The following is a 25,602-nucleotide window of genomic DNA, read 5'->3' as shown; positions in this document are numbered from 1 at the left end:
GGTGGATAAAAGTGGAAATTAGCTTGTGTGCGCGTACACCGCGGACACGTGGGGTCCGGATATATCTCCTTTCGGCACATGGTGTGCGCGCGGTCCCGCGAGGTTTTTCCGCGAAAGAGGATTATCCGGAATACGATCCTGGAAACCGGCTGTTCCGCCGGATATGATTCCGATCGTAAAAGTGGAGAGTGACCGGGGCCGGGTATCGATTCTGGATTTGCGCTGTCGGGATCGACTCGCCTCGAAAATCTGTGTCCACGCGAAATTCCTTTGTGATCGTAGAAGTTTTTCGAGTGAATATTTCGAAAAGTATCGGCTCTCCCTCGGTGTATAAAAAGAATATACGGTTCGCGTGTCTGCCTGTGTGTGTGTGTGTGTGGTTGAACGAACGTCCCTCGAACCTGTCGCGGCGCAAGAGTCTTTTCGGTTGTGCTACGTCGCCGGATTCACGGTGCAGGGATTTTTCCGCGGTTAGCGTAATGCGATAGCTCGGCCGCGTCCGGATCCAATTCACCAGCGCGAGAAACGAGACCGTAGCGGAGACGAGAGAAATTCCACGTGCGTCGCGTCGGGGAAACGTGGAACTTAACGCGGCGGGCAAACAAATAAAGCATCTCCGACGGGAATTGAAAAGAGTCTCGACGTCCTCTCTTTCCTCTTTCTCTCTCTCTCTCTCTCCCTTCGTTCTCTCCGCTCGCGAGGATCGATACCCGCGGCGGGTCGCGAGAAGCGTCGCGAGATTAACGCGCTGGAATACATTTGCAACCGCGGATATACGTGTTTTCCTTTTCGCGAGTTATCGCCCGGTTTACCAAGGTTCGTTCACCTGTTGGATAATTTCCACCGAATCGCCGCGATGTTTACTCTCGATTGCCCACGGTAATGGAGGATTTCCATCGCGGTAATTAAGAGTGCTTTCCGGCCCGGATTGATCCGAAACGCCGCGCAGATCCACCACCGTGATTTTTTCCGACGGGAAACAGTACGCTATTTGGTAAACAGTGCTTTCAGCGATGCTTTACGTGTCTAAAATTGTGAACGAACGGTTGCAGTTTTATTCAGCACCGAAATCGGGAAATTTATTAGTGGAACAATGTTTTGTGTAATAGTTAGGTGACAATGTTGTATCCCCTGATTTCAAAAATTGACTTTTATTCTGATGTACTTGAACGAACCAATATACACATATTGTAAACTTCGTAGAATCTTTTAAAGAAGTGAGAATATGTCAATGAAGTCAATGAAACATGTTTAACATGTTGACCAATGTGTGGATTTTAATTGAGTAACAATATTGTATTATCTTCGGAAATTCATTTCATACTTGACAGCAACAAATTCTACAAATTATACAATGCAGCTAAAGGGGTTGAAAATTTGATTCACCAAATTATTATAATTTCGGTAAAAATTTTTGGAGCGGTCTGTTCAGTACCTATTCAGCAATTATTCTACGCAAAAACGAAATAATGCCCGTCTTTTCCACTCTATAAAGGTGAATATTGTAAAATTAATTATGAAAATTTAACGTCCACGGAGTCTGTAGTCAGCGTTCCACACCAACGACGAAATGAATGAGGATCAAATGTATTTGTGTATATTCTACATTGAGACTATTATAAAGTCTAAAAATTTTCGACGTCATAAAACATACAGTTTTCATAGAGAAAAATGTTGTCTCTCATTTGACAGGAAATTATCCTTGAGCGATTCTCCGTTTCGCGAGACCGGGTTTCCATTTGCGAAATTACGAGTTGAATGGCGTATCGCGCGATACTTCTCGCGTCGAGATATTTCCGGATCGATTTAAAGAAGTTCGGCGAGAGTAGAACCGTCCCCCCCATAACGTCGCGGGGGGATGAAATTAGAAATAATCTCGAGACCACCGCGAACTCGGTAGCCCGGTGGCGAGCCGGTGTGCACGCCTGTCGTTGACAGTTATTAGAAACTTATGGGCGGAGAGTTTCTACGGTGAAAATTCGTGATCCCGTAGTATAGTTCGTTTTCTGCTCGGGACGCGCGGGCACCGTTTATTTTCACGGCGTTCGCGGGCTCACTGAAAATACCCGAACTGTTTATCCGTTTTTTCGTAGACGCGTCAAAGTAGCAATACCCTTTTCCCTCATCGATACCGTCCGAAATGGTACCGACGAAAAAAATCAAAAAAACACAAAACAGGGAGGCGAACAAAAAAAGAAGGAAAAATCGCTCGCAACGATTGATACTCGACGCTTTGGAACAATTTCGCCCGGCAAAGGTTGCGATCAAATACGAAGTTCGAATGACGTGGTGCCCGCCGGAGCTACTATTGTAGCTGAAACGAATCGGTTCGAGCTCGAATTTCCAAAATGGTTCGCTCTGAAGTGACAGGATCTGAAATTGACCGGTCGAAAAAGTGGCCCCCGCTACGTTTTCGCTCAAATAAAAATTTTATACCGTTCAATTCAAGCGAAGATTTTTACTGTGGCTCGAATTCACGAGACGAAATTCGTGACGCGATCGGTTCGCGGATTGTGCTCGATACGCGGTCGCCTTGGCTGCGCCCTTGGCAGTGAATAGTGCCCGGAAACGGCGACAGATGGAGGCACGTCGTGGCCAGAACCTCGCGAGAATCGACTTTGCGTTTCATTCCACGACTTCTCCTGATGACTATTTTCCTCGAATTCTTAGTCAAGTACCGACGGTAATTACTGGACAAATATTAATCGTTATTTAATGACGTTCCAACGACATTCCAATTTAATTCATATTTTGTTGGTTTTCTGAAATTAGTCAAAGAATCTTGCTTGACAGGGTACAAGTATGTTTTCTAAAAATTCTAAAGTTTGTTACATAATACTATACTTGTAAACATTAATAATATTATTTGTCACTTGGGTAATATTTTTTACTTTTCTTGAGAGCTGTTTCTTCGTTCTCAAAACAACACAAAAATATCCACCCCTTCAAACAACACGTCATCACCAATTAGCAGAAGAGACTAGCCCCCATCATCCCCGAACGTGTTAATCACCCCATTTTCCAACTGGTTTACCGTCCCCAATTTTCGTAAACACGTCCCGAGCAGGATTTCTGAAGTTCCGAAAATCCTAACCCCTCGCGATGACTGTGAAGTTTACGCGTTCCCGGAACAGTATCAACCGCAGTGACGTCTCATTTCGATTCGAGTGAAGCCGCGGCCGTTAAAAGAGGAGGACGCTAATCACCGGGAAGTTAACGACCGATAAACCGGCGGTTCCAGCTACTGAACAGAAACGCGGATCGTAAACTCGTTTCGAACGGAATCGCGTCGCTCCGAGGGTTGCGGGTGGGCGTTCGCGGCGGCTAAAACGCAACATCTAGACGACCCGACACCTGCCTCCGAATACCTGACTCTCAAAGTCGTTTCTGTGGCGCGGAGGGTCTCGGTTTAATAAAGCACCGGTGAGAAACGTGGAACACGTGCGTGCAAAAGTTCTCCCGACGGAATACGCCGGGGGTGTAATGGCGTACGGGGGTGTGGGAGCGAAAGGAAGCAGGAAGAAAGTTACGAGGGTGGTTGCGTGGGTGGAGAGAAAGAGAGGGAGGAGAGCAGAGAGCGGTGTTTTCGGCGACTCTCCGCGTTACGTTCCCTTTCGTCGCGATCCCTCTGGCCAAGCGGTGTACACGATCGACGAGTTCTCCGGCCGAAATTATTATACCGATCTACGGGAAATCGAGATACAAGGCCTGCAGCTTGCAATATCGGTAACGGGGCCAACGGGATTTAACGGGGCGGCGAAATTCCTCGCAAGTGGCTCGGCGTATTCGCTCGTTCGCCCGGTAAACTGGGATATTGGAAAATAGAGTGAACTTATGTCAGAATGGGAAACGGTTCCGCCCGTTACCGGGAACGGCCGCGGCCGAGGCTTTCCAACCCCTAAAGGCACCGACCTCTAAATTCGCTGCGAAACGCCGGCGAATTAAACGATCCTCGCGCGACGACGAGGACCACCGGGGCCAGCAGCTCGCTCGCGACTCCTGAAAACGAAACCGGCGGTGTTGCCGTGTGCGAATGGCCCTCGTCAAATTGTGCTGCCGCTGCTGGCGAGAAAGAGGGCCGGGGAAAGAGGGTACGAACTTTGTTTCTATGGCTGGACGGAGAGTTTTGCGACAGTTTCGAAAACCCTGCTCTCTCCTCTCCACTGCCACCCATCCACCACCCCTACACCAGTACCGGTCCGCTTCAACTTTTGTTCGCCGCGGCGTCCGGCGATTGTCACAGCTCGTGACGAGAGTATCGATGTTGCCCGAGGGAGATGATCCTGCGAGATTGCCGGCTGCCATTCTAACCCCGATCGTTCCTCTGTCTCCTCCGTATGTCTACAAACACTCTGTTCGTTGTATCATTGGGGGAATCGATGCCAACTCGTCACAGGACAAATATTTAGAGAGCACTCGGCTGCGCAACGACTGGCGGCGACTGCGATTAATGCGTTTTATAAATTTGTCCGGGGACACATCGGCGCCCGATCGCGATCGATCGAACATCGTTGTCGGCTTTCCAGCTCGGTTACCGTCTCCGGGGACCCGGGCAAATGTAATTGAAAGATCGCGTATCAATCATTTTTAGTGCGCACGGCGATCGGTCAACCGCCACACAAAATGTGTGGGAACTCTACATTAAAAAAAGTGTATCAATGACGTCAAACGCTTATACTCGCCAAAGGGAGCAAACAATGTACCATCAAAATATGACCCAGAATCAATTCCTTCGACGTAAAATCGATTTTTACCATTTGCGAACATTGGATCGTAAGTCGTAGGTAAAAATGCTTTCGTAGAACGTAAACAGAGAGTTTTATTCAAAGGCACGCTAGCTCAAGGTAGTCAAAGAAAACATATCGGACATTTGTTATTCTAAGGTTTTGGTCCGTTTGCGTCTATGAGGTCTGTTGATATTACATGGCAAGAAGTTTGTGTTGAAAATCTCGAGCTAACGTGCTCCTGAATAAAACACTTTGTTTACGTGCTACAAAGACATTTTCAATTACGATATCCAGTCCTCGCAAATGATAAAAATCGATGTTTTATTAATTCCCTTGGTAAGTACTACAAGCCCTTTTGAAGTCTTAGATATTTTTTTTAAATCCTATAGTATATTCGTATTTAGTCAGACATAGTTCATTTATATTCATTATTACATTCAGGTCTTTCGAAGGTAAATACATTTCTTTCACTTAAAAATTTAAGTTTATGGAAATATGTTTCGTACTCGTGCATACTTGAGTGTTCAGAATTCGCAGTCACGCAAATTTGACTCTCGGGCTGCTAGTTCGTTCAATTTATGCATTAATCTCGAAGTAAACGTCATGTCTCGTCGAAATTCAACTTCCATATTAAATCGATCGGCCGGTTTCGGGGAAAATCGCACAGCCCGATAAGTCCGGGAGACATCGGAGTCAATCGGAGCGTGGTTCGTGTCCGAAAATCCGTGTCAACGTTCGCTAAATCCTTGGGACACGCCGTGGCCGGTAATTCCCGGCGACGAGCGGACAGTTACAAACGCAAGAATTAAACCACCGCAGCGTTCGAACCTCGTCACTCCGACAAACCCGTTTCGCTATTGGCTTTATTTACGACGCGTATCCTCGATCGTTACACCGGAAAATTATAGCGCGTGGGCGGCCCGCGTATTTTCCGATGTGCTCGCAGATTTACGGATCGTTAAGCCCTGCGAATTTACAGGTTTCTTAGCGGCCGCTGGTCGCGAATTTATTATTATCCAACGCGCCCACACCGTTCGGAACCTTGTCGAACAAAAGGAACGTGTTCGAGAGAGGGGGAGAGCTCGATTCGCGAGTCGTCAAAAATTGCGATACGTCAAAACGTCACAGCTATAGAAATCGTTTAATGGAATGTTTCTTGGAAGGGAGAAATCGGTCGCCGGAAATTTGAGAACGATCTTGAAGATTGAAACGGAAGCGCGAAAGACTTGATCGGCTCCACACAAAGGAATCCGATAAAAAATTGCCGGGATGAGTTCGAAATAGCAGTTTCACCGATTTGACGGGGTTACAGAGAAACGTACGGTTTTCCTGGGTGTGCGCGGAAGTGTTCTTTTTCTTCGATGGAAAACGAACGTCGAGATGGAACGGCAAAGGGAAAGAGAGAAGAGAAAAATGTTGAACGGTCGTTGAGGTTTCCATTCTTGTTTTTTTGAAAATTTGTTTGCGAAAATACAAGTTTGCAGAACTTTATCTGGTTACGTGTACAATGAACAATTTCGTAGAACCTTTATCGAGGATTGTTTTTTGTTGTACGTAATCATTGCGTTTTAGGATGTCTAAACTTTTTCTTATAAAACCTAAACTTGTGCACCTATTAGTTGATCTGTAAAATTATTGATCTCTTTTAAGAACAAGATTAATTACTTGCTATTTATGTTAGACTTGTTGCGAAAATTGAAACACGTAACGTTTTGACATTTCATAATATTTTGAATGAAAAACATAATAAAGAAAACAAAGAAAGAAGCTCCAAAACGTTCACGTCCCTCTTGAAAAATTTCCGGGATGAGTTAGAAATAGCAGTTACGCCGATTGGACGTCGCGAGGGTTGCGGGAACGTCCAGGGAAACGGTTTTCCCGGGTGTGCGGCGGAAATGTTCTTTTTCTTCGGTGGAAAACGAACGAATGGGACGGCAAAGAGACAGAAAAAAAGGAAGAAAGATAGTAAAAAAAGTGCGTCAGGCGGCACGCATCGGTCGCGGTGCGACGTGCAGCTCCGGGGGATCTTGGGAAATGTTACGAGCAGGAGATCACCCTCCGGAGAATATCGCCGGGCTCGAAGGTTATTTCTGGATCGCGAAAACTTTTAATAGCTTTCTGATAGCTTATTGGTCGGCCTTATAAATAATTTCATATCTCGCGTCCTACCGGCGGACTGTCTCCTCCTTTTTCTTCGAGTCCCTATCCACCTTCCACCCTCGCATTGTAGGTGGTGTCGCCGGCGCGGCGTACTCCCCGCGGAGGCCACCGTGCTCGAAAGGTAGCGTAATAGGGACGGGAAAGTTTCTTCCATCCGGCAGGAATTATTACCATTATTATTTATTAGACAGGACAAACTGCGCGGCATGTGGGAGTATCGACTGCAATCGTGGCGAGACGAGAAAATAGTGAAATACAATCGCGTGGCCACCGCACTTCCGGAAAGAATACTGTCCGAAGAGCCTTTATTGTGGAATAAACTTTCAGCTTTAGTTTTCCCAACCCCCCTACTTTGTACGCTTAGCCATACCATTAAACAAATTATCGATGCTTCGGACAGGACGCTCGCCACTCCCATTGGCTGACTTCCAAACGACGCTTGTCGCTTTTACCATTCATAGTTCTTTGTTGCCTTTCCGAGGGTGCAATTAATCATTGTCTTCGGACATGCTACAATTGTTTTAAATAGCTTTTCTGTTGCAGGTGTTAATTAGTTAAATTTTTATGTAGCGCGTGGCAATGTGCTGTATAATCACGAATCAGATTAGAAAGTCTTTGCACCTTCATTGTGAGTTGTTCTTGTTGTATCGGATATGTAAAAATATAAATTTGTAGAACTTTATTGGGAATGGCTTTTTGCTGTGACCAACCATTTCATTCCAAGTATGTATGAAATTGTTAAGTACAAGAATGTGATGTAATAACAAAGCTACATACAGTAGAATCTCGATTATCCGAGTGTCAAGTGTCCGACATTCTTATTGTCTGAATGCCTTCCACGAGTAAATAAAAATTCAGTCTGAAACGATCCCTGTAAACCACGACTATACAATTTCTAAGTCCATACATTCTACATTGTACAACTTAGTGAGAATTTAGTCAGCTATTGAAGCTTGAAACTGAACTGTTCTATTATGCATACATCTATGCTCCTCTGATTTATGCATATAGCCGAGGTTCTGTAGTGTATTTTTCCTGTATTCTCGCCACGAGAAATATTCAGCTATATGTATAGGTAAAAGAGAATTCCCCCCCCCCCCTTCATTTCGCCAGTTATAAAACAATACCAAAAAATTTACTATTATCACAACTGACCACTCTGGCAACCCTCTAGCTGTCGGCGGCGAGACCGGGTGTGCGGCGGGCGTATCAACGCAAAAATTAATTTCTCAATCCTGACGAATAAATGCAGCGAGCGTGATAGAGGGTTAAAAGCAACATAATCTGCGCGTCGTGTCGCGTCGCGCCGTTCCCACATTTAATAAACAACCGGGTTCATAAGCGAACCGTGGAAACGTCGAATCGACGGGGCCGGGATTTCGCGTTGATCGCGAACAACCGAGCTCTCGTATGTGGGGGTTGCCGCGAGCATTCGGCCGCGGAATTATGAAACCCGCCGGTGTCTCTAATTAAAACCGAGTCGCGGCCGATTCGAAATCAAACGAGAGTTTACGCGCGGAGGGCTGGCCGCCGTTATTGCGCGAAATAATCTGAATCCCCGGCGCCCTTCGCTCGACCCTACGTTTCGCAAAATGCCACCCTTCCAGCGCCCTTGCGTCCACCTATAAATAACGTCTCTTACGCACGTTGGAGCAATTTTCTCGCGGAGATACCGGCCGGAAACGATCCTAGCTGCATGCATAATCGTAATGAGTCTCGGGTCCCGGTCTCGAAATTTTCGACTGAAATAATTGCGCGTCCGCGCCACGGACCCTTATCAGATGCGAAAAATTCTCGCTGGCCCCTTCGTGCACCTAAACGCGTACCGTCGCCAATAATTCTCTTTGAATTATCAATGCCTTGCCTGTTTCGCTGCTTACTAAAATCGTGTACTCTTCGGGGGTGCAAATTCTCGAGGTTTGTAAATCCCTAACGGGTGAAGGGAAACCTTTTTAAAAACGCATTGCGGTGGACTTCTTCGTGTGTGATTTATTCATGTTAATGGCTGGGAAAGCGGACGTTTAATTTCTAGCTTCCGGTGAAACGCGGTACAGGTATCGATTGAATATTTCTTAACACTTTATGCGCTAGTTGTGCGTATGGTTGTGCTTTATGGTCGGACGTTGGTAGAATAAAAAGGCTGTGAACGAAAGCTAATAGTCACACCAAGTTTTTTTCAACATGGTAACCGTAACTATACATACGATACACAACAATATCGGCATCCACGTGTCCTAACAAGTAGCGCTATAAATTATTAAAAACTTTCGGAGCTGTCGTCCTCACGAAAGACCGTTTCCGGAAAGTAACATTTAAAGATTTTGTAGTTTCTTCTGCACTTCCAGCGACGCGACGGCTAATCGTGAAAAATGCAGCTGCAAAATTGATACATGTTCCTCCCGGTAGCCCCGAGACTGAGCTGAATGGATAAACAGGAGAGATTCCGTTCTCCGAGGCTGCGCCTTTAATCTCGTTGGCTCAATTAATAGCGTCCGGGTCTGCGAGCAGTCTGTCCCCATTAATAGCCATAAAATCATAATAACAGCAGCCGGTGTTCACTCGATAATTACGCGGACGTCAGCGCGAACCGGCCGATCCGACAGGTTGTCCCCGGCGTTTATCGGCAATTTCAGCGACACCGGTCGTCGAGGGAGACGCCTGTTTCGAGTCGTCGTCGTCGTGGTCGTGGTCGTGGTCGTTGTCTCCTCTTGGAAGGTTTCATCCGCAGCCCTGTTTCGCGGCACGTTAAAACCGGCACCGGAGAGCCGTTTGATTCGGTGTGGTCCGACGAGTTGAGGCCGGTAATCGACGATCCTCGCATAAACGAGCCGCGAAGAGGTGGGAAAGAAGAGACCGGGTGAAAGGAGTCGCTATAGCTTCAACGCCGCCGGCTCCACAGCCACGGGAAGATTAACATAGAGATGAGGACGCCTTGAGTCTTTTCCGCGTGAGTTATGTTCCCGGTGTGCACGAGCCTCACTCCCTCGCCACTGCCGTCTTACCTGGCCCGACAAAATGGAGAATTTTCAGTTTCTCCAAATTCGCGAATGTCCTCTCGATTTTGGAATCGTGTTCTTCGCCTTCTTAATCGTCCAGTTCGAATTTTACTTCGTCCTTCGTCTTCCACTTTTTGCCGCGATTGCTTATTGGTTAGTAAAGAATCGACATCTCCGGTCCATTTTGATGCGGCAGTTTCTCGAACAGCGCGCGACGAAGCCTGTTCGCCATCGTGCGGCAGGAGCACGGTTTTGGGGACCTGGTTCGCGATCACGTTCGTTACCAGACTCTTGTTTTTCCAGGGTTAATTGGGGCCTTTCATTAGGAGCGTCGCGCGTCCGCGAGAGAAAAGGCTCGCTCCAGCGGAACGGCATGGCACTCGGCCGGCAATTGGGGCAGAGACACGCGAGGCTCCTCGAGCGATTTCACGGGGCGCGGATCGCCCGGAGCCACAGAGGATTCACTATGGTCGGGCAGGTTACAAAGAGGTAACAAACGTACGAACGAAAATGGATCCGCTCTCGGCGTGGGTCGGTAACGTGGAACGATCGCGAGGACAGAAATTGATGACCGGTGGACACACACCGGCCGGCCCGGCCCGTCCCGTCCCGGCTCGGAGAAAGCGGACAAATTGAGAACGATGTGGGTGGAGGACGCCGTTCGAAAGAAAACGGCGCGATATTTCATAATCCCGTGGATGCAGGCCAGTCGACGCGACCAGGAAATAGCCATTGAACCGATAAACCGCGGGAGTGGCGAGAACGTTTGCGAACAGCAATAATCATCTTCGTGACAAGGATCGGCCGCAGCTACCGACGCGTGCGTCCGTCCAGTTTGTATCACTTAAACAGAGATAGGACTCGGACAGAGCTGACGCCGGGATAATGCGATGTGCGCGCGCCCCAAGCTCGTTCCACGCTCATTCTCCGCTCGTTCTCCGCTCGTGGACCGCGCGCAACCCACACGCGAATTACCTGTCCACAGGTAACACCGACACGCGCTGCCACGCGTAACGAGCCAGTCGATAGACCGATCGTAAATATTGACCTCGGGAAACAGGACCGGATTTTTCCACTTGTTTTTATCATTTCTATCTGTCACCTAAACCACTGTGTATATCTCTATTTTTATTGTCTCCATTCGCAGGAGTCAGGTTGGACATCAAAGGCTTAACCAGGGGGGAGTTGAAGATAATTTACTGCTTGTCCTAGTATGTGTGTTCCAATTTTTATTAACCTGGATCATTTTCTTAAATAGTTCTATTCTTCTAGTCGCAATTCACAAAATTCAGGTAGAAGATATAAAGGTGTGAACCACGAGGTTTCGAAATAATTTGGTTTTTGGGTTGAGCAAGGGATTTGGAAACGATCCCAACTGAAACAGCAAATTGAACAGCGAACGCATCGCGGAGCATAATCAGGCGGGTGCAATGAGACAGTTCCCGATCCATTTTATTTCATTATCCGGCCACCATTCGCTCGTTTCCGAACAAGAGACGGCCTCTCCGAGAGAGCGAAAAGCTCTCGTTGGTCGGGAATTATTCATACGTCATTTCGAGCAGGGAAACGTTCGGCGTTTCGTCTCTTTTCCGTGCTTTGGCTCGCTAATGACCGTATTTGCGCAATTACCGTGGCACGGTTACGGGTCCCCGTTTCCACGGAAAGCTGCGAATGATATTAGCGCAGGCTGGGGCTGGCCGCGAGTCTGCGATTGTTCGTCGGGAACGGGGCCGACGTCGACGTCTAATAATGCATTTCGTCTCAAGGTCTATCCGTTCTATCGAGCATCGCGCTTACATCGAAGTTGAAAAGCTTCGAAGAGTCAATTGCACTTCGAAAACTGATAGATACTCCGTCGAAACACCGGCGCTGACGTTAATGATAATAATTAATGCCCGAACACTTCGGGACGTCGGAATCTCGAATATCTCGAGACTCTCTCGAAATTAATCTCGTCTAGTTTCGGCCCACGAATGACTTTGCCTTCTCTTTAGCGAAAAGTTAGCGGCGATATTTCGAGGATACGCGCCGGCCGATGGACGGCGGGGAAATTTGCTTTTTTAAAACGATTAGCCGAACGTTTCGAGCGCCAACGGCCCCGAAACTGGATTAACGCAATTTCCGCGGCGTTCCGAGGTTGGTTCGAGCTAATCTGATTACTTAACGTCAGAACCCGACAAGAGCGATTCGCGGGACGGCTAAGTTTCCCGCGGGATTAAAACGAGTTAATTTAAAGTTTCCCGCTGGCGTGGCGGCGCCGCGGGTCGACGGTGTCGTGCGGACGTTCGCGAAGATTTTTCTGTTGCCGAGCTAAACATCCCCGTGATCAAGGGGCTGCGCCGGGGCCACTTTTAATCTTATAAGAGTTGCTTCAAAGGTGCCGCGATTTCAATGAAGTTTCAGTGGAGTCTGCATCTTTATCCAAATACACCGTTAGATTAGATATCCCGACAATGGCGATGGATTGTGAAAAACATTTCCTGTCGTTCAATCTGTACAAATTTAATCACATTTTCCTCCCCAAGTTCCTTTCAGTATTTTCGTGATTTTCAATTCCGGCTCGTGTCACATTCGGACATTTCTGGAACGGTTATAAATAGATTCATTCGTCTCGTAAAGAGATGTTAGCCATGGAATATGTAGAGGTTAATCCTTTCATAAAATATTTAATTTCATTTGAAAGCATGCATTATAAAGACGTGTTCTAAATTTAGAATTGTCACACTTCATTTCAGGTCATTGCTTTTGGACATTTTCAGAACCATTTTGTCAAAATTCGTTAAGTGTTGAGTAGTAACCCTTTCATAAAATTGTACATTTAATTATGTAAACACGTATGGCGCTGCTACTTGAGACACATTTCGTGAGGAGAAAACAGTGTCGACTACATTCGCAAAGATGCATCCTCTCTGCAGCACCGTTTATTAGGTGATTGACGATCCGAAACGGCCATTATCACCCCGCACAAACTGCGACAATCGTTTTCCGGACACGGATCTCTCAGCACGCGCTCGCTCCTTTTGTTTTCTGGTGTGCTATTTCGATTACGTCGACTTCCCAGAGTCGAACAGAGTCGTTCGCCGACCGATTTCTCGGACGAAACGGCGCGTCTCGCAAGCGCATTAAAACGGATCCGGCCGACCATAAATACCAGCTACGACGACATTCGTTTCAGAGGATACGACGCGACGGTCGCCATGAATTTCGGGGCTCGGTGGTGCGACAGCGAGCCGAGAGGGACGTTATGAAATTTCCCACAACCCGGTTCGCGAAAACTCACCCCTTCATACCTCGCCACGCCGCGTCCAATTCTCCGTACTTTTTCCCAGTCCGCCGTTACTGCGCGAATGTACACGCGTTCGCAGCGACGAGAGGTTTCAACGACAACGACACGTAGCCTCGCGCGGATTTTCGTAATGAAATTACCGGATGTGTGACGCGGCACGGCCACCAGGCCGCTTACTCTCCCACGCGTTCTTACGCTCGACGCCAACACCTCGGAAAGTCCTGTCTTTCGTGGTTTCGAGGGAATCGCGGGGGCGTTGCAGTCATTACGATTCTTTACACCGATTCGAAAGCGCTCGCTCTAAAGGTGACTCGAGATTAAATGGCCTTCGGATCGGGACGTTGCCATTTTTGGTCCCCTTGCATTTTCAGGCGCCTTGGACATACGAAAATATACAAGAGAGGTCGTCGACCCCATAGTTCAAGCCGAAAAAATAAATCGAAACGAAAGAATAATGAAACACAGTATTTGCACTATCTTGCGATTTAAAAAAAGTTCCACTGCTTTCTACCTCCAAAAGAACCCGATAAGATGCGAGTAATAATCGCAGCGAGTTTCGTTTCAACGGTACAGGTATTTTTCTGGCAAAAAAAATCGAGAAGAACAACCGCGCGCTCTGGTCATCGAAAAAGCGGGCGGTCGGTCCACAAAAGAAGAACGGTTTCATACATTGTTCGCGATTTAATTAACGAAATCTTGTTCGAAGGGGTTCCCTATTATATATTTTTCGACTAGCTCTCTCGGCCAGCAGAGCAGAACAGCGTCAAATTTTTCCCGGTACAATCCTCTTATCGTCGGGCGGCGCGCACTGATTTATAATGGCGCTTAATTAATGGAATAATTATGGTCGCGTAATATCACGCGCGGTTTTTCGGTGTTTCTCATTATTCACCGGCTCTCTCGCGGTCGGTTCGCGAGATACGGCAGATACGGGAGACACGCGGCTGATTAGGCGAAATTTCATTTGGCTGCCGGCTGCGTCACGATAAAGCCTCGTTCGCGGTTTTCTAAGCCACGGCAACATTAGCTGTATTTATTACCTGGTGCGTTTCCGCGCGAGCCGGCCGCCATACCGGCCTCAAAAACGAACGCGATTTTTTTTGGTAGGCCCCGCCGGGTTCCGGGCGCACAATTTCATTAGAGACGACGTTCCCGACTTTCCTGCGTGTCCCCGACGCATCAGTTCTAATTCTCGAGTTTTCGACCGGACTATTTCGAGCCAGCGGGAGCTTGTCGCCGCTCGCAGATGCGACCTCCGCGAGATTTATCGCGTAGAATCGTACCCGCGCGCTTCCAATTAACTCCCGAGTAATTCCTGACCGGGTCTGACTGCTTTACGAGGCCCGCGCGCTTCCTGGTGCATCGCGGAACAATGCACCCGGTGGGTTGGCGCGCTGCATGATTCACGGTGCATCTTCGATCCGAGTATCGGACCGATTTTGGTTCGAGACTTTTTCCTTGCAAAGTTTTCCCGATTTGTTCGCATCCCTTCAACGTCAATATCACGTGTTTCTCTAGACTGAATGTGAGGAGGTTCGAAATGTTTGAAAATGCAGCGAGTACGCGTCTGATCATGACCAACCAATTCTACTTCCCGCATTTACTTTAGCACCCGACGAATCTTTAAAGTCGATGTTCTCGAAATCAAAGCCTCGAACAAAAAATATTTATTCTGTATTTTCGACTGTTTTTCTCATGTTATACCTGGATTACAGCAAATTGTAGTGCAACAAAAATTTATTTTTGGTTAGGCTTTGAAAGTAACATAACACTATTTTTTAAATTCTCCTAATATTATTTCTAGACTGCGGATTTTATGCATTTATGACAAAAATGGGTAAGCACAATTTAAAGCAGCGGTCATATTAAAAAGATTTAAAGACATCAGCGTATTGGCTTCAGCTTAATCAGATAATTAAAAGAAGAAAGAAATTTTTGTTTCACTCCTGTGTCTTGCAATCAATGCAAGCATTTTTTATTTTGCATAAAGAGTCTAGTTCGCAGTCTAGTTATTTCTGTTTTAAATTACACCAGATCATTTTAGTCGTAAGTGCATCAAATCCGCAGTCTAGTTATCACGAAGCTAATCAAATAGAAGTTATCACAGAATCCGCAGTGATGACGGAGAGCGATTTTCAGTGTGAATTAGATCAAAATCACGCGAACTGAAGATTCGGCCGAGTGAAAGGGGTTGGGAGCAGAACAGAAGCGTGGAAGGAGCAGAACAGAAACACGGAAGAGTTCGCAGAGGAGCCGGAAAAGATCGGCCTTACCGAGGAACTGAGCGGAAGCGGAGGGCTGCATTTATTAAACTGAGCTCGGACGTGTTTCTGCTCTCCTCCCTCGATTTCATCCACCCACGTGCCACTTTTCTTTCCTTTTCCCTATCGCATTTCTAGCCCCCCCTTGCTACTGCGTGTGTTCGCGCTTAGAGTAAAATAGTAGCCCGATACCCTCTCTTCGTCACTTCTCGCTCCTCTTTCCTACTGTTTCCCTTCTCCGTCTTCATTCGCTCGAACTTGTTCCATCTTCGACGCCTCGGAATCCCTTAGACAACGACGGCGTTGGGACGCTGTCCAACCCATGCGAACTTTGCTTTCACTAAAATTCCCGGAGACGGACCCGGGTGTTTGTTCGATGGAAGTTCGCCGATGTCTTTCGACTTTCCATCGGGAGCAGATGAAAACTCGTAACAATACGTTCTAACTTGGTGTCAGCCGAGCCGAGCGCTCCGTGTGGCGCGCGAAGAGTTTAATCTTCGAACGAAAGACTTCGACGTGGGAGACCGGCTGCGGGTCGCTCGTGACCCGCTTTGTGCTTCTTGTTGCTCGGTACATACCAGTTTCATTGGGATAGAGATTCTGGGACGAACTTATGATTTTACGGAGTTCCTGCGCTTATGATGGAAATGAGTAAATAAAATACGTGACAGTATAAATATATCAATATTAAATTATAACGTTTTTAATATCGAACCATTATCATTTTGTTTCTTTTATTTTTTCTGTCATTAAATATTCTTATTGTTACTTATCGTTACTACGATACTAAAAATGTTATCGTCCTTTTAAAAGTGGCCGAATATTACTGTGAGTGATCGTACACATCTCAATTGTTACGATTCCAATAAAAATCGGCAAGCACGATCCGTTTCGTTGCATCCGATCAACAATGTGTTAGCCCTCGGAGGACAGACGCTTTTGTCGATTTCATGATTAGATCCATAACCCACAGAATCCAATAAGGAGCGAGCGGAAAGAGCGAAATCCTTGTTCCCAACGGCAAAGAACAACCATCTATCAGAGCCCTAAAAGTCGGCGCAATAGAATGAGACCAAACGGTGCCAGAAATCTCGTTACCGGGACCGAAGGGGAACGACGGTGGGTTCTACGAGTGCCGCAAAGGAGAAAACATAGGAGGACGCAGGAAACGGAAGGACCAACGAGGGGTCATCGTTCAGATAAACTCGTTAGCGGAGCGGGTATCGTCCAGGGAAAACAGAGAGCGGTCCGGTCGAGTTCGCGAATAACGTAGACGGAGGGCTTGGGCTCTGGCTTGGCGACGCGACGCTTAAAAAAATTGCACGAGACCGAGAAAGTTCGTGGCCCGGGATTAAATTGATAACGGGGTAGGGACCCCTGCGGCGTGGCGTGTCTCGGCTAGAGAGTGGATTTTGCTGGCTAATTAAGAGATACGCGTCTGGTAGGCGGCCATTAGGAGCCGGATGACAACGGTGTGGAGAGCACCCTGACACCGGTCGTGTCCCGTAAACGGGGCTAAACGGTCGGTTTTTCGACGCGCCACACATCGCGGGTGTCTCGTTAGCATAGGGAGCACCTTCGGGGTCGAGCGGAGTCGTTCCTGTCGCCACGGCGTGGCGAAACCGCCTGGAAACGATCCACGGTAGTCGGTATGCTAATACAGGGGACTTAATTACAGTCTCATAATGAATCAGTCACGCCAACGGTTCGTCTACGTCCTGTCGAGGGGAGGGAGGGGCACACACGATTGTATTCCCTTGATTAATTGTTCTGTCCTCTCCGCGAAACCCCGACAGCGTCCTCCTCGACGAGGATCCGTCGCGTGTATCCTCTACCGACGGAATAGACGATCTACCGATACCGAGGCACAGGCTATTCGTCATTCCACGAGATATTTCGGTGATCCATTTCGTTCGCCTCCAACCGCTCCTTCAGCCAACGGTTTTGACTCTGGGAGGCTCGCGGCAATTTCTGGGAAGCTGTCTTAACCCAACCCTTCCGTTACTTCTGATGCGTTTATTTATAGTTTATTTTAACATGGGCCCATTAACTGCGCGAAGTCAGTGGCGACCAGACTATAGCGTAAAACGAGCCATATATACCAATGGATTTGAATAAAAAGAAAAATGAATGTCATGTTGCCATTTTTAAGGAGCGTACGACCGACGCGACGTTCCCCTCGATCTGCGGTGGCGTTCGGGAGCAACGGCTCGCGAATTATTCACGTTGCCGGAGAGGCCTGAAAAAAAATGAATGCCGCGAATCGGGGGCTGCTCGCGTGAACCGGGTGGAATAAATTATGGGGGCGGCGGCCGAGAGGCAGATAAAGCTTCTTCCCCTTTGCCGATTAATAGTTCTGTCAATAAGATTAATCGAGCGTTGATTTTCCGTGTGGTTTTCAGCACGCTGAGGTGGAGGATGGAGGAGCTGGAGACGTTGGAGAGCACGGAGTGCCCTGAGTGCCCCGGCCCACCCCCGGAGTTCCGGTTGCCGCCACCACCCCGGCCACCCTTCCTCACCGACGGCACCTTCTGCTCGGAGGAACCCCTCACCGAGATCGAAGATTGCGTCGCCATCCCGGTGAGTTCGATTCTTCATTATTCCCGCGATTTTTCGAAACCAGATGCCACCGTGATACACGAAACGTTGCCGACGACGCGAAGGGTGGAAAAACTTTTCAGCCCTTGCTTCCCGTCGAAACTTGCGAAATTAGTCAACGTCATCCGTGAATCGGCTTTGCTTGAATATTCAATCGACCGTTTGTTAATTCCCGATCGAACTACGGTTACTGTCAAATCTTCGGCTCGATCTCTACGCGGATTACAACGGCTTGCAACTTGCGAACTTGTAAGTCTCTGTTCTGCATGTAATATTCTGCAATGGGCGGGTTTGGTCACGATGAAATGCATTTGTTATAACGCGTTCATCAATATAATGATACAGTTGCCAAAAGATTTATTCGTTGCAGAACATTAAAATCCCCACAATTTCGTGAGCCAGTGAACTTTCTCTATTTTAAAAATTATTTCGAAGCGACAGGCAGCGATAGGCAAGCTTGTAGAGTTAATGAAACCGAATCACGGCGCGAAATCTAGACGGCTCGAATAAAATAAAAATGCCCGATCCTACGTTGGAACAGGTGGCACAGAAGAACAGCTAGGAAAGAGAGAAACCGTGACGCGGTTCCACGGCTGGCCGATTCATATCGGAGGATTTTACAGCGGGATAAATTCCGGGCGCTGCCTTATCCGGCGCCAGCGAATTGAATCGGGAGCTCGGCGGACAAAAACGGTTCCCGCGTCTCCGTTAATCTTCGCGTTGCTTCTTCTATGGCCGAGAGGATGGTTGCCTAACAAAGCATTATACCCGGAATCTTGGCTCGATCTTCGAGATGCTCTCGTGGTACGGCCTGAACAGCGAACAAGGGGGTTGGAACTATTAACCGCAATCCGCGAGAGACCGCGTTCGGTGATACGGGGCCGATTCTATAACTATTTCTCCCTCGTTCGATTTGATCTATGAGTTGAGTGGTCTGTAGGTGGAGGGTAAGGAAAGAATTCCAATTAAAGTTGCCCAGCACCGATGCTGGCCCACGAAGCCTCGCGTGCTTCCAAACTTTCGAATAAGTTGCGGCCGCCGACGCGACAAAACCTTTGAAATTCCCCGCGGATTCCGTGACACCGAAAGGCTTCATTTCTCCTCGTTACGCCTCGATAAATCGCGGCCAACGATTAATCCCCAGGTCTTCGGTTGTTCCAACCGTTGTCGCGCTTCTTCTAACGATGGGACATTCCTCGACAACAAAAGTCGTGAGCTTTTAAGCCCTTGCAAACTCGTTTCCACCAATAGCGAAATGTTGGCAGCTGGGGACATTTTTGTCTTGGAGCGAGATATGTAGTTTTTTCCACTGAGAATTTATTTTAGAGGTAAACAATGTTTCATTGCACCGCACTCTATTCACCAGAAAAATAAAAATTGCAAAAGTTAATCGTTCTCTTAAAAAGTTATGCTGAAGTTCTTTCATTACCAAACTGACAATGAGTTTAGTTATATTACATTTTCATTCCTCAGTCGGATGAAGTTTGTATAGCGTGTTGTTGATCAAGCCATTGAAAATTATTTATAACTCGACCCAGTAGCTGGTAACATAAGAAGAAGAACACATTGATCTAGAGAAGACCTCTGAAGAAGACGAACAAATGTTTTCCTACTCTTCCTGTAACAAAATCTGACTGGAAAAATGATCTGAAGCTTACCAAGGTAGTCCAACCCCTTAATTGACCAACTGTGTCTCATTCTCGCGTACCTACTCCGTTCCAGCGATTTTTCGCGTACTCGAGCGAAAATGCCCCCAACTATAGGATCGACGTGTTCTGGCATTCGTCCCACCCGCGCTTGAAAATTCCATTTATGAGAAGGATCGCTAGGCAGGATTAGTGCACGGTTTATCGTGGAGCAAATCGACGGGAGGCACGGGACGGTGCAAAAAGCGAGTAACAAGCCTAGAGGAGGGATCATCGGGATTGACGTTAAAAGCGGGCCCGGCCGCGAAGAATAATCACGGCGCTAGCTGCTGTTGGATCCGGAAAGAAACGCAAAAAGGGGAGACAAGCTTCGAGCGTGTAAGCCTACGCGAGACCATGTTTCTGTTATTGTCTTTAGTTAGTCGCTTAAAAACCCGTATTTACAAGTGACAGGCGCCATCAGTCTGACGACGACGACGACGCCGGCGCTTTTTCATCGTGCTCGGGGTAAAAACGGGGCTGGCCTATTAATAGAGAACACGTGTCTCTTCGTCGTCCCGTGAACTCCGGGACCCATTATCGCCCGGCGATTTTACATCATTACGCGTAATTGGAGAATCTCGCCGACCCCGAGATTTATCTTCCGTTTCGTTTCGATTAAACGAGCGGGATGTTCCGTGGGAACGGGATCGGCGCGGCGGCGGGCCGGATCTCTAAAAATGGCGCGGGCGCGCTAAAATAACGACACAACGACACGACGATCCCCAGTCGCCGATGAGAATAATTTATACATCGGACGCTCTACAAAGAGCTGCGCGCAGAATGGGGAACGGGGGTGTGGGAAGGTGATTTTACAGGAAATCGCTTTAATCGCAGTTTCCTCGTAACACACCCGTTATTTGCAGCCCCGTTTATAATTTCTAATTTCGGACCGAGCCGTGTTATATTAAATCACTTTAATATCGAGCAGTGTCTCGCAGCGAGCGAGAGTTTAATCTAAAATAATTATTTTGCGCGGGAGGCGCTCAGACCGAGCCGGCCCCGGCTGGTTACACCGCCACGAGACATCCATACACACACACCCGCAAAACACTAACCCCCGCGACACCCACATTGTACGCTATGCGCGTGAATCTCTATCTCTCCATCTCTCTCTCTCTCCCCACCCCGCGCACATGCAAATCCCGCGACTTTCGAAAGGAGAGACCCGCCGACGGTTTTTGCGCCCCCTCGTCTGGCTTTACAGGGCGTTAAACGCATCAGGCGCCCTTAATTGAATTCTCCGACACCCCGCACACCACCCCTGACCCGCTCATCCGACGCAGTAGTAACTACCGAAATTGCAGTAAACATTTTGTCCGTCCTCCGGCATTCCTTGACCGAGATGTTTCTGCAGCAGCCCCTTCGAGCTATTCCCTTTGCCACCCTTTCTTCGCTATCGATCTTCAAACGCTTTTATTTTTTCGGTATCTACTGCTTCTACTGAAAAATCATGTTTTTACGTTTGAACAACCTTAAATTTCAAGGTCGTAAGGTAAACCATTTGTTTATTCCATCGTATTCTATTCTTCAAAAGGATAAAAAATGCAACAGGAAGGATCGGTCAAATCGCAATCGATCTCTTAAAAAATTATGATTATAAATAAATTGATAACCTAGTGTACCTACAGGAAATTTTTCACGTAGGCTGCAGGTTTTGGGTGTTTGTGTAAAATGCGCATAATAAATTCATACCTTGAAGTGCGTTTGAAGTTTAGCTTCTGATCAGTCGTTTTGCACTACATCCAACTGCTGCGCTTCCCTCTTTACGCAGAAATCGCCGTGGCCACGGATTAAAGTTCGCAACTCCGGCAAACATTTCCGCTGGCCAAAGAAAAACATCAAACCACCGGGTCTTTATTCAGTGGCATTTTCCGTAGACGCGCAAACATCCGCAGTCTACTTACGGCTGCGCAGACAAAACGTTTGTCAAGAACGCGCGGAAGAGCTGTCCTCTCCGGTTGCCCTTTGATTTTCGAGTCGCGCGGATCCATCAGCTCGAAGCACTCGGCCGTGTCTCTTTCTCCTGATTTACACAAAGTTTGTTTTCGTGAAGCGCAAGAGGGGTTGTTTCTAGCCGGGGTAAGAGAGGAGAGAGAGAGAGAGAGAGAGAGAGACAGATAGACAGAAGAGGGGGTTCAAGCGTCCCGGAGAAGTTCCGTTGAGAAAGAACTGGAGAGAAGCCAGGGCGGAAGAGTCTCCGGGCAAAGAATCGTTCCATCTCCGACGTGGAAAAAGCTTTGGGGGCGCGAGGCAAGGGAGCGGAAGAATTAAACAGTGGGCTGGGAACAGGGACGGGGAAGCGAGCCGGATGATAGTAATTAAAAAGCAGCAGGAGAACACAGTCCGCGTAAGTTGTTTCGAGTTTATTAGAGGACGATACAGTCGCGCGATATTTATTAAACCACCCTCTCTCGTGCTCACCGCCGCGCCGTTGCTTCGCAACCCCTCAGGGCTAGGCCCGCAGGTTGTCGCGATCGTTTCCGGGAGAACCGGTACCCGAGGTTAATTTCTTCGGCGATATTTATCATCAGAAATCCCGTCTCCTGGATCTCGGTGACGGGGGTGAAACTGGAGCCGACTCTTGCACGCGAACAACCACCCCCGCAAGTCGCCGTCGCCGTGAAAGTTTAAATTAAGTCTCCGGGTATAATGCGACGACCGCGGCCAATCGGACGAGTTTCGCTATGAATTATGGGTCGAGTCAGATTGCAGCGAGGTTGGAAAGTGTGGAGGAGCTAGAAGAGAAGGTGAGGGGTCGGTCGACGGCTATCGAACGAAAAGGAAACTGGAAGAAAATTGGAGGTCGCGGTGAAATCGGATTCCTCCGGAGTCGCTTCTCTTTCCTCGAACCTTCTGGGGTGGGAAAGAGGTAAAACGGAGAAAGGGCGAGAACGGGAAGAAGTCCTCGCTGATAGCGTTTTTGCGTCGACGGAGGCGGCGGGGTGGGGCGAGTCTCTTTATTACGCCTGGGAATCCGCTTTGTTTCTGCCGACGACGAGAGGGCGAGGGAAAAGCCCCTGGAAGGGGCCGAGGGAAAGCGAGAAAAAGGACCCGAAGAAAGATGAGCAGAGGGAAAAGAATGCTGTTCCCCTAGGCAGAAGTTTGCGCGGCTCGCGGCGCGGCGGCGAGGCACCGAGAACTAAAAAGTGAACCGGCCTGGAAAATGGAAAGAAAAAGGGGGTAGTTATTCCCGGTGAGTTTCGCGGCGGTCGCGTGCACGCGGATTCGTTCTCTCTTTCTGTTTCCTTCTTTCTCTCGCTTTGCTGTATCGTTGCAGCCACGGTTAATTACAGCACCGGGCCGGAATTGGTTTCGTTTATCGGCGCGGCTCGATGGAACGTATCGTCATTTCGAGCGGCCAGATAGCAAATCGATGGCAGACGTCGACGTCCTCCTCCTGGATATCGACAGAGGACCCTCGTCCGGATTATCTCGGGCCGATTGTGTCTCTTCTCTTTCGTCGATAGCCCGGATTTCCTGGCTGTCTGCTCGGGGACCGGAGGCCGGTTTGCCTATCGGCAATAACCGGTACGCCTAGTTCCTGCGATTCCATAGCCAATCCCGTGTAGACCGAATTTGTCGGCACTCGCCGAGGAACTGCCATTGTTGCCATTTGCTAATATCGCCGGCTCGAGCGCGAAAGGCAAACGAAAAATTCGATGACACTGTTTCGTAATAATCACCCATTTCTACCCTTAACTGCTATACCGGGGTCTATAATGTATAATATAATATATAATCTAGAATGTATGAAGAATAGAAATGTTGAAAATTGAATTTTGGTTGTACTCTTCATTGGAAATCTAATTTCGAAAAATTAGACATTGTAAGTACCGTGTGTGATTCGGTTTACGAGTGACTCCAGTATACCAGTTAGGGGTTAAATGGACACGGTTTGTCTTGTGACGCGATTGTTCTTCGAGCAAGAACTCTCTGTCGGCAGCTCGTGTACCGATATCGTGCCCGTCCTGAAAATAGCTACAGGAAAAATCGGAAAATTATACCGAAATGAGTTCGAGGTTTACGGCGGTACAGAGCTCGCAGAAACCGCGAAATCCTTTGATCCAACCGAAGGTCCTCGGGTGTCTCGCAGCCGTCTCTCGTCCCAAGACTCTGTCATACCACGGGAATAAAACGGCGCACGAGCTCGGGCGGACAGTTGCCCGCTTTGTTCCGCGTACGAAGCACCGATTTATTCCGCTCGTTCCGCAAGCGCCGCGTAATATCTTTCCGGTTCGCGTGCGCCGCGGATTCTTCAACGTCCTTCTTTCCCGCTTTTTAAATCCGATCTCCCGTTCCACGGTTTTCCGGCCAGCGGCAAGCCTGTGCCCGCGATATCTGCTTTGTCCCGCGGACCGCAATTAAACCTCGCGAACTCTATTAACAAACGGGGGAAACGCGTTGCTTGACACGCGACGTTGATTTAAATATTACACACTCGCTACGCGGCTGCCTGCCTCACAAACAGCTAATTTTTCTTGCTTCAGCATGATGGGACTTTAATCATGTCCACGAAAATGTCGCGTGTCCTCGCTCGACGTCCTCTTTGTCCGATCTTTGTGGTGAGATTGTGGCGAGTCGCTTAAATGGTCCGGCTTTTCAACGACACAGGAGTTTCTTGTAAAATATTGTCTCATTGATGCACCCTGTAACAATCATTCAGAGCTCCTTGAAAACAAGAATTTTTCCACTGGCCAGAAGATTATCCGGTTTCATTTTATAAATTCGAGGAAGATCCGACCAACGAGCATGGAGCAACATTGAGTAAAATGTCCTGGCGCTTGCGTCACCGTTTGCGCAACGAAAGTGCCGTAAAAATGCTAACAATAGTGGACTAAGTTGCCTGGGAGGTAAAGTTCGCCAACTAATAAAGACGTTACAGCCGCAGTTACAACTGCAGCGAAAGTATCGAGTTCTCGCGACAAGCCAGCTGCGCGGGTCGTTAAATCGACGTCCGGCGAGCGTCCCGCAGATTAGAGTCGATATTAAATCGCAACTATACGCTGTGATTCAGCAGAGCATAATCGGCGCGTACGCGACCGGCTCGTAAGCGCGTAAAGTACAGGCCTGAAACGTCCGGTATGCACATTTACGTGTGTTTCTACTTGTGGCCAACGTGGAGCTGCGCGGAGCGGAGTGGCAAATGCATTAACTTTCCCCGGCAGAACGCGTTAAATCATTCGCGTCGCGCATAACGGCGCATGCCGCGCGTCTATGCAACAACCGGTGCTTTATCGGCTGGCATAAATCAGCGACTAATCCGCCGCTTTCGCGGCCTACCGTTATCGGTCTCCTTGCCGCGGCCAGGGGCGCGCGATTTTACGCGAATAGCTGCCTGTAATAAAGTGGGCGGCAACGGAGCGTGAAGAGCGCCGCGGAGAGAGAGAGCGACAGGTGTTTAGATGGGAACCTAGAACGATTGGTACGCTCACTTAACCGAACCAATCGGAGACCGTCTCGAAACCGATGTTTATCTTTTTCTTCCGCTCGATGATGAAGTTTGTCAATTTTTGTTTTGTTTTTGATGTGTTTCGTTGAGATTTAAAAAATATTATTAAGATGAAGCGAACTTTCGGGATTACTTCAAAAAAAGAATAAACTCATCAGTCAAACGGTTGCCGAGATAGAAATTCCTCAGCGAGTCCGTTTTTATGAAAGACAAATACCGTTCGAAGGGTTGTGATTTGCAAATACCGGAAAATTGTAATTCTATGTGTGATCACAAGTCGGCATAAAATGAAGTGTCAGTTTTACGTATAAGAAGATCAACGGAAGCAACAAAGTTATATTTTCCACGGCATTAACCTCGCTCAGTTGTACCCACCGAATTCCACCCCTGTATAATCCACATTACCGTCGCAACTTTCACCCTCTGGTTATAGGGTT

At 48.0% G+C, this 25,602-nt stretch overlaps 1 protein-coding gene across 3 annotated transcripts in view; it reads left to right on the top strand.

The window, feature by feature from the left end:
- Positions 1-25,602, top strand: part of Pxb (putative Hedgehog signaling attenuator pxb) — a 360,190-nt gene that overhangs the window by 262,404 nt on the left and 72,184 nt on the right. For all 3 annotated transcript variants that reach the window (XM_076426924.1, XM_076426925.1, XM_076426923.1), the window contains one exon: positions 17,833-18,010. In XM_076426924.1, coding sequence (XP_076283039.1) covers positions 17,849-18,010 — 162 coding nt within the window. In that variant the 5' untranslated portion in view covers positions 17,833-17,848. The remainder of the gene's footprint in view (positions 1-17,832; positions 18,011-25,602) is intronic.

The sequence above is a fragment of the Lasioglossum baleicum genome, chromosome 7, assembly GCF_051020765.1.
Source record: "Lasioglossum baleicum chromosome 7, iyLasBale1, whole genome shotgun sequence".
Classification (NCBI taxonomy): domain Eukaryota; kingdom Metazoa; phylum Arthropoda; class Insecta; order Hymenoptera; family Halictidae; genus Lasioglossum; species Lasioglossum baleicum.
This window is presented reverse-complemented; position numbering and strand designations above follow the sequence as displayed.